Source organism: Cydia pomonella, chromosome 16, assembly GCF_033807575.1.
Source record: "Cydia pomonella isolate Wapato2018A chromosome 16, ilCydPomo1, whole genome shotgun sequence".
In the NCBI taxonomy this organism is placed as follows: domain Eukaryota; kingdom Metazoa; phylum Arthropoda; class Insecta; order Lepidoptera; family Tortricidae; genus Cydia; species Cydia pomonella.
In genome coordinates this window covers 18,408,751-18,422,796 of record NC_084718.1, presented here as the reverse complement: position 1 = coordinate 18,422,796, position 14,046 = coordinate 18,408,751, and the positions used below count along the sequence as shown (strand labels likewise).

Genomic DNA, 14,046 nt, shown 5'->3' with positions numbered 1-14,046 from the left:
ACTAAACTAAAGTTGCTATACCAAATTTCTATAAGACTATGAATAATGGTTAGAAAACAATAGTAAAAAGGACACATATAAATTATAAATTAAACTTTTTACTTCAAGAATAATTATCCCTATTTTTCATCGTAATACTAAACCAATATCACGATGTTTGAATTCAATACAAATAATACAATTACAACTGTAACTTTCATTTCTAACAAAATTATCGCTAATTGTTAGATAAACATGACGCTGGTAAGACTATTTGAAATCGCGTTTGAATACTGCATATCTAAGACTTTTTTAGATTAAAAAAATTAAAAGTATGAATTTTAAATAAGAAAATGCTCTCAATATTTATGCATTAATAAAGTACTAAATAAGTCTGTTTAATGTTTGTTAAATATTTTGTACAGCTCAAATTAATATTTTTTTAATAGTTCAAAACATGTTCAAAAATCAACAGTTACCCTATCTCGTTCTTTCCCACGGTTCTATTGAATGCCATTTCATTTCGTACGCAAGCAAAGCAAAGCACCATCTACCTAGCGAGTCGAGCAAGTGCACGCGACAAGTGTTGAACGCTTTGTAAAATTTGCTTTATCAACAAAATCAAACTAAACCGACAACTTTTCAATGTTTATGTAAAATGGTTAATTTTATTTATAATGAAAGTGAAAGGAAACAAATGCCGTAAAGAACATGTGAAGTTTTAGTGTAACAATTGATCATCGGCGTTGGAAATATTTAAAAAATCAGGTAAGTTATTGTTCCTGATTTGTTTTGAAATATCTGTTATTCATGTATTGTTCGCATTTTTAGCTTATTCGTCATTTTAATTAGGTTAACAATTAAAGGCAAGATCGTTAAGAATTTCTCACGTACTTTCCCTACCAGAAGTTATGTGACTTGAAGAACTTGAATATTTATTAGAAGTCTATGTGATAATGACCATTTATGGTAATCTCTCATCCATTATGCTTAGGTGGGGGCAGTAATGATCGACAAGGTCTATTTAACATGTGTTGACGTTATTTGACTGTTTTTGTAGATCGTTAATGATCATATTTTCAAATATTGTATGAAAGAATATTTTTATATTAAAATTCGTTTTTTTTTTTTTAATTTCAGCCATGATTCGAAGCTGCGACGAAGACTCCGGCCGCAGCTCCTGTTCAGCCGCTTCCATAGGCCTAAGCCCAATTATAGACAGCCGAGAAAAAGCACATTCCATAGAAACTAAGATTAGATATTCTAAAACCCAAGAAGCAAGTACAAACACTGATTTAAAAGTTAGTATCCGTCCACGTAGCTATGTTGATCTCATTAAATCCCCTGATGAAAGGGAACCCTTTCCAAGCTGCAGAATATCCAAGCACAATAAAACTTCAATCTTCCAATTATTTGACAATGGGAGAATGGGTGGTCTGTCTAATGCTCATTCCACTTTAGAAATAGGAAAAAGCCCATTAGAACAACCAAATATCTCTAATAATGCAGTATCTTTATCTTCTATTGCTGCGGACAAAGGTATCAGAAAACAGCCAACAAATTTTAGAAGAGGAAAACCAGTTCAAAGAGCTGCTTCAAGATTATACAAAGCAGAAGGAGCCAGTAAAGGGAAAGATGGATGTGTGGGCCCGGAGTTCATTGTTCGGGCCTCTCAGCCTGCCAAACAAATGGATTTAACACTCTCAGCAATCTCTGAGAAACGGGTCATAACTGTAGTTCTTCTTAACGGGCAAAAGGTAGAGATCCTCTGTGATCCCAATGTGGTAACAGCAGGGCAACTTTTTGAAGCACTGGTTCACAGTGAGAAGTATGAGCACAATTTCATGTTGGGCATTGCCATCCTGATTGGTGGTGACTTTGTCTTCCTGCCAGATGAATATAAAATTAAGAAAATTGCCCCTGAAGCTTGGCATAAGACTGGTAACAAGAAGAAGTTTGTTGAAGAAGAAATTTCCTTAACAGTGTTCTTAAGGATAAAGTTCTTCTTACCCACAAACATAGCTAGGAACATCCAAGGCGGGGAATGGAGACACAGAGTATATTTACAACTCAGAAGAGCGACTGTGGAGGGGCAATTAACATCTGTGCTGCAGAATCTCATATTATTAGCAGGGTATGCTTTACACATAGAGTTTGGAGAGTTCTCATATAGAGAACATGGCTCTGCAGATTACTTTTTACTTGAACATTACCTGCCAGAAACTGCAATTACTGATGACATGGCAGATGTTAAGTTAAAGATGAAAAGGGCGCATGAATCTAGACGGGGATTAGATAGGAGTAAAGCTATTATAAATTTCATTATGTTGGCACAGACATTTAGAGACTATGGAGCACATTTTTACTCAGCGATATGGGCGACTAGAGATGGATTCTGTCGCGATGTGTGGCTCTCTATTGGACCAAGAGGCGTGACGCTTTATTCCAGAAGCAACCATATTTCTGATGAACCAGGAACGACCAACCGCATAGTCCTACAAAGCCTGCCATGGCACCATATACACACATTCTATTACAACAAAAAGAGTCTATACATAATGCCTAACTCACACTCGGGCCTATCTAAAATTGGGGTCAAATACAAGTTAAAAATGACCGATAATAAAAGTTACTTTACATTCTGGCTAGCATCATTGCATCACAGGTTATATTTAAAGTTGTATGCAAAAGAGGACTTCATCAATTATTTATCTGACGAACTGAGCTGTCCTTTGAATAAGGATGGCTCGCCCAAGAAAGCCGAATGCAGTAATTACGAAGACAGTTATAATTTAGCTGTTAGAAACCAATTAAGAACCAGGAGACCTGTTAAACGGAGGTTTAAAGTAGATATTTTTGGAGAAAAGAAGTCTCAGGATAAAGAAAACGCCAAACCTAACACAGAGGAATTGTTAAGAAGGATACTCTCTCCGCAACCTAGTGAAGAAAATTTGACGAATTGTTCCAACCAGGGAAACACGTCTAATGATGGATTCTCCTCTTCCGAAAGCTGCAGCCTGCCAAGAAGACGTGGGGTCAAAATGGGCACGCGAGTATTCAATGGCATGAAGTTAGTTGTAGACAAACCCAATCACAGACCTGAAAGTTGCGTTAAGGCAGATTGCGATTTAACGACGACACAGAGTGACTCAGATGACTTAGAACTCAAACAACATTGCAATGTGAATAGTATGAAACTGTTGCCAGAAAGACAATATCATCAAGAACTGACGCATACAGCAACAGCTTACGTACTTGAATCCCCTAAGGTCTATCCCGATGCATTCAACTACAATGCAGTCAGTAATGATTCTTGCATGAACACTTCTCTATTCGAAAAATTAGATAATATGGAATGTGTTCAAGGTGAAAGAATTTTTGTAACAGCTTCCGTAGAAAGGGATCAAATGAACGCCTTGGGATTGCAAGTAGCTGAAGGCTCTGATGGAAATGTTTACATTAAATCTATCACTTCTGGTGGCCCAGCTGATTTGTGTAGGAAACTTTTACCTGGGGACCAAATTATATCAGTTAACGGACAAACTTTACTCAACGTAAAGTACGACAAAGCATTATCAATGCTACAATCGGCACCGAAAGTTGTAGAACTAATAGTTCTACAAAACTTTAAAAAGAATTCTACAATGGAATCGAAGTTTGATATTACGGGTATGTCTGAAAAACCAAGAGTAGATAAAGCAGAAATTCCAAATAGCACGGTTGCTCTGGATGGAGACATAACAGACGACGAATTACTTAACGAAGAAGCTTTAAAAACTATATACGCTTTAATAAAACTAACAAAAGAGAAAGTAATAAGTCGAATGCAGGACAAGGCGAGCCGGCAAAACACTCCGATAAAAAGTAACTTGCAAAAATGCTTCTCAGAGATAAAAGTGTATGAGGAATCTGACATAGGAAATTACTCTTCCCAAGAAAGTACTCCCCAGAAAAAAGGCACGAAGTTTAACACTTGGAGAGGTCAAATACCGAATGGTAGACCAAAACGAAGACCTCTAAGCATGAGTATACCCGCTGATGTTCATTTAGACTTGGATAACAATATGAAAAACTCATTACAATCCATCCAGTCATCTGTGGATAGTTTGGATAAGTCTGTGAAAAGTTCTTCCTCGAAAATCGTAGCGCTGCCTAGAAACTATGGCCTTGGGAGGAGATGGCTGGGTCCTGTTAGGTACCCAGTCACCCCTTGCAAGAACAACCCCACCGAGAGTGCAATAGCGGACGATAATGTTGTTAAAAGACATTTTATATACGGTGCTGGAGATTCAGATGAGGATCAGATATTTTTATAAACTTTTAAGTTTTTATAGGACAATGTAAGATACAAGTATTTAATACGTATTATTGAATGTTATCAATAGATTTAAGGAGACAAATTAATAAATGCCATTTATTTTTACGATGCCTATATTCTCTTTTTACCAGCCTAAAAAGTCTGTCCGGAAACATAATTAATTACATCAAAAAATTATAAACTTAAAAACGTTCGCTGCGCTTGCATCCCTCCCTCCGGCTTACCGACATTTAAATTTGAGAGCACGCATTACTATTCAAACTCCACGAAGATGCTCATTTAGTATTATTGCAACAGTAGTGTGTACTGATTGATGCACATCATAATCGTTTGAAACCACCTAATGAAAACAATACGTATTCATGATGGATGTCGTACTTGCGAACTCTCTCTACGCAAAAAGTTGAAAATCCAAGTGCAGCGAATGGTTTGCATTGATCAAGAATGAAAAAGGTAGGTAACTTTAACAATGCGATGCGACAAACCAAAGCAGTTTTACGTATACATGTTGTTGAATAACAATACAAATTTGAATAAATTATGTAACGTATTCTTCCTTCTCACGCTGCCGGTGTGACATCGCCACACAATTTAAGAATCTGATTTGGTTTCAATGCTCAGTAGTAAGATTTAAGGAAACCGTTATTAAAACCTTAATGTAGGTTCTCCCATTATCAACATAAATTTATCTAAGTTCGTAACAATTATTATATTATACTATCTGGGGTATAGGCAGGTACACCTAGATAGTCACGGTCAAAAGAGAATCCTGCTTACTCGGCAGATAAGTTTGTTTTCATCTTGTCCTTTGAAACCCTCGCAACACTCAAGATTGCACTTTTTCAACCACTCGCCACGCTCGTTGTTCAATTTTGGAGTCTTTTGCTTCCTCAGTCAGATCTCAATATTAGCATGAGGGGTAAACGACAACTTTGCTCCCTAAGTGATCAAATGAACTGATCCTACACGGTTACCTATTGACCATTTTTTGGCCGGGCAGTGGGCGGTATTTTAAAAACCGGACAAGTGCGAGTCGGACTCGCCTTCCGTACTTTTTTTTTAATACTACGTCGGTGGCAAACAAGCATCCGGCCCGCCTGATGGTAAGCAGTCTCCGTAGCCTATGTACGCCTGCAACTCCAGAGTACTTTTTAGTATTTGTTGTTATAGCAGCCACAGAAATACATCATGTGTGAAAATTTCAACTGTCTAGCTATTTCATGAGATACAGCCTGGTGACAGACGGAGGGACGGATGGACAGCGGAGTCTTAGTAATAGGGTCCCGTTTTATCCTTTGGGTACGGAACCCTAAAAAGGGGTGTTATATATATATACAAGTTTGTGTGTATGTCCGTCTGTGACACCGTAGTTCTTTTTTAAACGGGTAAAGCGATTTGAAAGCGTTTTTATGTGATAGGTAGCTGAAGGTTTTCTAATGCTAGTTCTTAGACATATGTTTAATCAAAATCGGTTTATAAGTTTCATTGCGTTGAGGCCTTAATTTTTTTAATTTATATGATGCGTTTAGCTAGCTGGAAATTTTTTATTTATACGTATTCTTTGAAAACTTGCTATTTCTAACACCTATCGTTCTTTATCACATAAATATCACTATTTATGACTTCGTGATACTATTGTCGGTAGGCGAGGTAAGTTATCGTAAATACTACGCTAGAATGGCTAGATACTACATACATGTGGCACAAATTATCTCAGTAAGTTATCCCCCTACTAAATGTGAACGATGAACGGTGATAAGCGCGCAATCGTTGGTATAGTATTAAAAATGTTATGCAACACGCGATAGAAATGGTTGGGTCCATATAATAGCTTGGAATTAGAGCTAAAGCTAACAACATTTTAAGAATATTATGTTTGAAACTTCAACGGTTTAGTCCAGCGATACTCAACCTGCGGCCCGCTGGGCTCGTATAGGTGGCCGGCCTGGTGATCCTGGTATAGATACGTAACCTTGCCAAGTTGCCATCCGAACCTCACCTAGCAAAATTCAAAACGGCCTGGGGCTACAAGGCAAAACCGTTTGTGGCTAATACAATAAGGTTGAGTAGGGTTGGTTTAGCCTGTTCATTGTTCCTGTGGGCGGCAGGCTCGGGGACGTCTGCCGCCTACACAGGGGTCCCTGCGCAGGCGGGCGCGATGCATGATCAACGCGCCCACTGTGGTGGAGGGGTGATATTTATTCCCCCACGAATCGAGTCCGAGTCTAGAGGTACACCAGCAGCACACACCGTCCACCAAATGACGGCCGCCGCCGCAGCCGAAAGGCGGAAGCGGCCACTCATACCTCCCATGAGGGAGGTATCGAGATCGACGTCCAGTCCAGTCCGAGTCTAGACGGCCGCTGGCGAGGTTGCGGAAGAGGTCCTGGGACCTCGCCCTATAGCACTGAGGCGGCAACAAAGGGGATTTAGTGGGTCTCATCAGCCTATATGGGAGTCCCACATAACCATCTCAGGCCCGTCCCCGCGCCTGGGTGGTATGCGAAACGCATTTCGCCTCTTAAAAAAAAAGCCTGTTCATTGTAAGGTATGCATAGAATAAATTATAGGTGGTCTGGCCTTTAGCTGTTTACGCTTAGCGTCGAGTTGCTTCGAATTCACGCATCTGCGTCTGCACAATATGCCTCCACTATAGACGGTCATCAGCTGAAGTCACCCATGTTGTTGGCTCTATATGAGCTCTCTTCAACACATCTTTGAACCGCAAAAACTGGCCGCCCTGCTTTCGCTTACCATTTTACAGTTCGCAGTAGAAGATGCGTTTCGCGACTCGGTCCTGGGACTCCTGGGACATGTGGGAGACGTGACCGCACCATCGTAGCTGTCGTTTCATAAGGTATGCACCAATTCCGGCGACATCAGCACGTCTAAGGATCCACCTACGCCTACAGAATCTATTATATAACAGGTGGTCGATGATGTTACTATAAAACTTAATGAGCATTCCCGTTTGCATCTCATAGGGTGGTTTGTAGTTTTTTATCCGAAATTTCTCTAAATTGTGACTATGATCTTAGCAGAGAAACGTTTTGGATGGATCCAGATGGTAAATTTTCGGGAACAGTATGTGTCATTACATTTTACGATAAGATAATACTGAGCGGAATAACTGGATATCTCTCTGCAAGTCACAAAGTTCACTTTCGCTTTTAAAGAGAGTAAAGATCAACTGGAAACTGTATGCAGTAACAGGTTATGGTACAAAAGACAACAAGCTGGCCAGTGGTGGGTCTAAAATAAGATTAGAAAACATGTTTTTTTTAGGTATTTTTTGTTAAATTATCAATGAGAAGGAATAGAATAGAACAACGAAAATAAAAGTTACTTTAATTCATAAAATGTATTAGAATTGTACTATACTGCGGTTAAATATCTCGTTTAAATACGCTCGAACTCGAAATGTATTTTGGTTATTGGTTTCCTTCTAATAAGAAGGCAGAGAATGTATTCATATTGTGACTATACTACGCTGTCTACACTCATAAGAAAAAGGGCACATAAGGAAAGAAAAAAATCAATTAACATTTTTGATAACATTATTTTTTATTAAAAATAACACCGCTCAAGTTCTCAAGCTAAAATTAAAACTAAATAAATCTAAAGACAGAAAATTGTCTTTCTACATTTGTAACGCAATCAGACTCCCAATAAAAAAAAATATTCATTCACTTCACATTTGTATAACATTCAGACTACGATATTTCAATACCTTAATAAGGGTGATGCACTATAAGTCCTTTTACTCCATAAATGCACTGGTTAAATTGTAAAGGCGGATTACATCATGCCTCCCATGCCTCCCATACCTCCCATGCCGCCCATGCCTCCCATGCCAGCCATGGGGTTAGGTTCCTTCTCAGCAGGCATGTCACAGATGACTGCCTCAGCTGTGGTCAATAGAGATGCTACTCCACTGGCATCAGTAAGTGCTGTTCTTACAACCTTGGTGGGATCAATAATTCCCTTTTCAATCATGTTAACGTATTCATTGTTGAGGGCGTCATATCCGAACTCGGGTCCCAAATCCTCAACTTTGGCAACAACCACGGATCCATCAATGCCAGCATTGCGGGCAATGGTCATGCATGGCATTCTTAGGGCCTTCTTGATGATTTCTACTCCTGTGGACTGGTCACTGTTAGAAGTTTTGAGGGACTCAAGGGTGGGGATGCATCTGAGGAGAGCTGAGCCACCTCCGGGGACAATACCCTCCTCAACAGCAGCACGGGTGGCATTCAGGGCGTCAGTGACGCGGTCTTTCTTCTCATTCACCTCAACCTCGCTGGAGCCTCCAACATGGAGAACAGCAACACCAGAGGCAAGGCGTGCCAAGCGCTCTTGCAGCTTCTCCTTCTCATACTCTGAAGTAGTCTCGGCAATCTGGTCACGAATCTGCTCAGCTCTTCTGTCAATGTCAGACTTCTTGCCCTTACCTTTAAGAAGAAGGGTGTCATCCTTAGTAATAGTGACTTCACCAACCTGACCAAGGTCTGAGAGCTGCACATCTTCAAGCTTGATGAGATTGGCATCATCTCCGAACACAACACCACCAGCGGCAATAGCCATGTCACTGAGGGTAGCCTTGCGGTTGTCGCCGAAACCGGGAGCCTTGACAGCTGCTACCTGCAGACCAATCTTCAGTCTGTTCACTACCAAGGTTGACAGTGCCTCACCATCAACATCTTCGGCAATAATAACCAAAGGTTTCCTCTGCTGGTTAGCCAGCTCCAAGGCAGGAATGATGGTCTGCACATTGCTGATTTTCTTCTCAGAGAATAGAACCAGAGCATCCTGGAACTCTACTTTAGCCCCCTTGGAAGAGTTGATGAAATATGGTGAAATGTATCCTCTGTCGAATTTCATACCTTCAATGACTTCGAGTTCGTCAGTGAGGGTCTTGCCGTCCTTTACGGTGATGACTCCGTCCTTGCCGACACGCTTCATGGCGTCTGAGATGAGCTGGCCGATGGCGGTGTCGCCGTTGGCGGAGATGGTCGCGACCTGCGCGATCTCCTCGGGAGTCGTCACCGGCTTCGACATGGACTTCAGCTTGTCCTTCACCGCGTCCACCGCCAGCATCACGCCGCGTCTGATCTCAATAGGATTCGCACCCTTTGAGATTTTCTCGAAGCCCTCCTTCGCGATCGCGCGCGCGAGCACTGTGGCTGTTGTGGTACCATCGCCGGCCTCCTCGTTGGTGTTATTGGCCACGTTCTGCACCAGTTTTGCGCCGATGTTCTGGAATTTATCTTTCAGTTCTACTCCCTTAGCAACTGTCACGCCGTCTTTGGTTATTTTCGGAGAGCCCCACGATTGTTCCAAAATGACGTTTCGGCCTTTCGGGCCCATTGTGACTGCTACCGCGTCGGCTAGGACATCTACACCTTGCAGCATGAGGGCTCTTACATCAGCACCGAATCTCACATCTTTGGCATAAAATCTGGCGTTTTGGTGACATTTGTTTAAAGAGATGGAATGGCGAACAACTCGAGGTAATCGCAACATTTTGAAGTGATATAAATGCGAATATAACGTTTAAATAAAGGGTTCAAACCTTTACTTCTCGAAGTTTCTCACTGGGATCGCAAAACGTGATGAACCGCCGGTTCTAGGTTACCTCTGCGAATGAATGAAATAAAATTAACAAAATGCTGTGATGTAATGAGTGAATGAACTGAAAATCAAAGACAAAAGACGTACGAGTGAATGAATTTTGATCTAAAAGTTGGCAGCATTGTGAATTATAAAGCTATGAAACATAGGCTCCATCAGTTTGAAACAGAATCGGTATATTCACTTTATTCGCATCACTAGTTTTGGGCTGTCACTTTGACGTCTAAGTTTTTTGACATATCTCTCTCGCGTACGGGGGGAGAGCGTTGCGACCACGTTTTAAATTTTATATTATCAACAAAAACATGCGGTGATTTCATTCTCAGATTACGTAGATAACTCGAGTATATCGGGCGCGTTTCGCAATCGGCTAACTTTAGTTAATTTTACGCCGGTAAAATACAAATATTACATAATGAATACAAGGTGAGCTATTTTAACAACTTCCTTTCATGGTGATTGTCTTAATTTGAATTAATTGGCGACAATATGTTCCTTTTCGCATAGCTATTATTATGTGATACCGTCTCAGAGGCTGTTGTACAATATTAGACCTAAATGACTTGGCTACGTTCAACATTACATTCATATCACAAGTGTAAAAAACTGCGTTTACAAACCGTGATAATCCTTATAATTTACATCGTCTATGGGTTATTTTAGCATAATATAATGACAGTAACTTTGTTCTTACATTATTATAGAACACATATAATTAATAAAATAACTTCATTACAATTGAATGAAATCTTTTTTTAATTATATTGACTTATACTGTATAAATTTAATATTCGAAATATTACTGTCTTGGGTGAGACTTGAAATCACGGCCTCTGGATTGATACTCCAGCGCTCTGCCATCTATCCAGAGGCCATGAGTTCAAGTCTCACCCAAAACAGTAATTTTTCCTCTTTTAAATTTATTCTAAGCTTAATAGCAGCGTTCGCAGACGTTTCTGCTTATTAAAAAATAATTTACTTACACTGTATACTAAGCATTTTTTCCATTTCAGTGCCTGCAACTGTGATGAGGGTCTACTGGTGGGCATCGGGAACCCCTTGCTGGATATTTCAGCTTCTGTAGATGATGCTCTGCTCGCCAAGTATGATATGAAGCCAGATGATGCCATCATGGCGGAGGAAAAACACATGCCACTGTACAAGGAACTTATGGAAAAGTATGTTATTATACTCCACCATCCTAAAATTCTTCTTACAAACAAATACAAATTTTTTATTAAGAACACCAAGTTACATGGTAGGGACATTCTATGATATCACATTTAAAATTAATGAGAACATTATTTGATTTACTAACTTACTCCTTAACTAAAGTAGATTGTAAATTATGCTATATCATAATAACACAACAACATAATACATATAAAACTTAAAATCTAAATCTAAAAAGAAATAAAACTTAATCTTAAAATAAATAACTAAAGTTAATATATTTATTAAGAAATTTAGTAGTTATGTAGTCATCATCTTCCTCGCATTGTTCTGGCATTTTGCCACGGCTCAAAGGAGCCTGGGGTCCGCTTTACAAGTAGTTAAGTAGTGTTAGTTTTAAATTGACGTTAAGATTTTTGTAAGTGGATTTTAAAATTTTCTAATTGTATTTTTGGGCATAGTTAAATTAACTTTTATTCTAATACGACTTTGTTTTAGTTCTCAAGAATCAAGTGGGAAAACGTAAGTCTTTTGTCTGTCTGCACTAGAATGATTTTTTTTAATTAAAAAGTGTTTACGTTTAGTGTGTTTTTATGTTTTTTTTCACTGAACCCTAACTTTTTGAAGAGATACTTTGTTTGATGTCTGAGTAACTGAGGATTTGTGATATTATACATAAGTTTTTAAATTATTATAGAAAAACATAAATATTTGTATCAATTATGAAATGTATAAAAACATTTTTTTACCTTCTAAGTATGTAGTATTTAACTATAGGAGATATTAACAAGGAAAAAAATCTAATAGCCGGGTCCACACAGAGCGAGCATACGCGAGGCAATTTCCTCACGCACAATACGGCCAGTGTAGTCGTGCCTCTGCAGTGCCAGCGCGCGCGTTTTTCTCGCCCGAGCGCGCCGCCTCGGTCGAGGCACGTCTAATCGGCGTTAGTACCTTTACATGGTGATCACACTGATGCGAATTCACTTGTTGCTTCAGTGTATGAGTATGACAGTGCTATGCATGTATAAATATAATATACAGATCTCCCACTCACACACGGGAGTGACATGCAAATCCAATGTGACGATCACCTTACATCCAGTAACTAATTACAGTAATTGATTTGCAATTATTCTCTAACTGTAATTACACTGGTAAAATCCTGTCAATCACATTATGTGCATGTGTGTGTGTGAGTTATGGATGTTTTATATTTATTACATTTATCTATCCATTATATAATACATTGTTGTCTATTACCCACATCACCAACCTCAGTGGGAATAGGTCTAATTGTATAAGAATTTTCCATTTCATCTGTTCTATATTATTTTATTTAAATCTGTTCTCTTACAGATATAAAGCGGAGTTCATAGCTGGCGGCAGTGTCCAGAATACCCTCCGTGTCGCGCAGTGGATCCTCAAGAAACCCGGTGTTTGCACTTATTTCGGTTGCGTCGGGAATGACGAGTATGCTAGGATACTCGAGACAAGAGCCGTGTGAGTACCCATTATATTTTATTATTAAAAGTCTTATTACAGTTGCTATTTAATAACAAAAAAATATAAATTGTTATTAGAAAAAAAACACGTACACGATACATACACGCCTATGGGTCCTGAGCTAGTATTTCCTGTGTTACACTACCCAGAAGGATATTAAATTAAAATATCATGTATTCCTAAAAAGAAAAAGTATCCAACTTATCTAAGTACATAATAAACAAAAGAGTCAGTACCATCAATTCACGATTTGCAGAGTAATGGCGTAACAAATATACAGTTGAACTGATAACCTGAATGTGTTTTAAAGTCTGTACAATAGGAATCCAACTCTTCTCCTATGAGTGGTGTACCTAATGGTGCTCAAAACTCACGTTACAGCAGTATACTTAGGCCTGAGGTACACTTGTAAGTTTTACTTACGTAAGTAGGGACACAGTTATACTATAGAGTGAGAGATGAATATCATTATCTCATTCTAACAAATAGCTTTGTCCTTACTTACGTAAGTAAAACTTACGAGTGTATCTCAAGCCTTAGCCTTGCAATTGGGTTCTTGACACATGTTGTATTGGAAACCTGATATTGGAAAAAAATGATATTGGAAACCTCAATATCATTTTTAAAGACCTATCCATAGATATCCCACACGTATGGGTTTGATGAAAAAAGATTTTTTGAGTTTCAGTTCTAAGTATGGGGAACCCCCAAAATTTATTGTTTTTTTTTTCTATTTTTGTGTAAACATCCTAATGCGGTTCATAGAATACATCTACTTACCAAGTTTTAACAGTATAGCTCTTATAGTTTCGGAAAAAAGTGGCGGTGACATAATCGGACAGACAGACGGACACACTTGACAATTATTAACTCTGATCGCCAGAGACGTCAACTGACCAACTTTCGTACATTCCGTGCGTTCAGAGGGTTAATTCAAAATTCATAACTGTAGTCAATATCTACTTTAAAAATAACCAATCTATTTGAATAAATGGTGAAAGTAATAAATTAAGCATTGCTCAGCTTTATTAGTTTATCAAAAAAGATTATAATGATTTGCTTAATCCATTTCAAATCAGTAAATCACATTAAATTTTGACCGATAAATTTAATCTTCTAAGTCTTAGTCTTTTTTATACTACGTCGGTGGCAAACAAGCATACGGCCCGTCTGATGGTAAGCAGTCTCCGTAGCTTATGGACGCCTGCAATTTCAGAGATGTTACAAGTGCGTTGCCGACCCTAAAACTCTGCACCCTTGTTGAGCTCTGACAACCTTACTCACCGGCCACAATGCCACAATACTATGAGTAGGGTCTGGTCTAGTTTTATTTGGCTGCGATTTTCTGTAAAGTGGAGGTACTTCCCCAGTTAGGCTCTGCTCTAGATCTGGAATAACATCCGCTGTGCTGTGCCCTACTATACAAAGCTAGATGA

General features: G+C 39.1%; 4 protein-coding genes across 4 annotated transcripts in view; 2 read left to right on the top strand and 2 right to left on the bottom strand.

The window, feature by feature from the left end:
• Window positions 1-14,046, bottom strand: part of LOC133526400 (stress-activated protein kinase JNK) — a 483,516-nt gene that overhangs the window by 400,294 nt on the left and 69,176 nt on the right. The gene's annotated exons all lie outside the window — the stretch shown is intronic.
• On the top strand, window positions 513-4,402 carry LOC133526228 (tyrosine-protein phosphatase non-receptor type 13-like). Its single transcript, XM_061862754.1, has 2 exons — window positions 513-747; window positions 1,120-4,402. Exon 2 carries the CDS (start codon window positions 1,122-1,124, stop codon window positions 4,293-4,295), a length of 3,174 nt encoding a protein of 1,057 aa, XP_061718738.1. The 5' UTR covers window positions 513-747; window positions 1,120-1,121; the 3' UTR covers window positions 4,296-4,402.
• LOC133526388 (heat shock protein 60A-like) lies at window positions 7,837-9,958 on the bottom strand. The gene has a single exon (XM_061862999.1). The coding sequence runs from the start codon at window positions 9,821-9,823 to the stop codon at window positions 8,096-8,098; it is 1,728 nt and encodes a 575-aa protein (XP_061718983.1). The 5' UTR covers window positions 9,824-9,958; the 3' UTR covers window positions 7,837-8,095.
• Window positions 10,095-14,046, top strand: part of LOC133526431 (uncharacterized) — a 28,510-nt gene continuing 24,558 nt past the window's right edge. Inside the window, exons 1-3 of the mRNA XM_061863060.1 lie at window positions 10,095-10,357; window positions 10,945-11,109; window positions 12,464-12,607. Coding sequence (XP_061719044.1) covers window positions 10,347-10,357; window positions 10,945-11,109; window positions 12,464-12,607 — 320 coding nt within the window. The 5' untranslated portion in view covers window positions 10,095-10,346. The remainder of the gene's footprint in view (window positions 10,358-10,944; window positions 11,110-12,463; window positions 12,608-14,046) is intronic.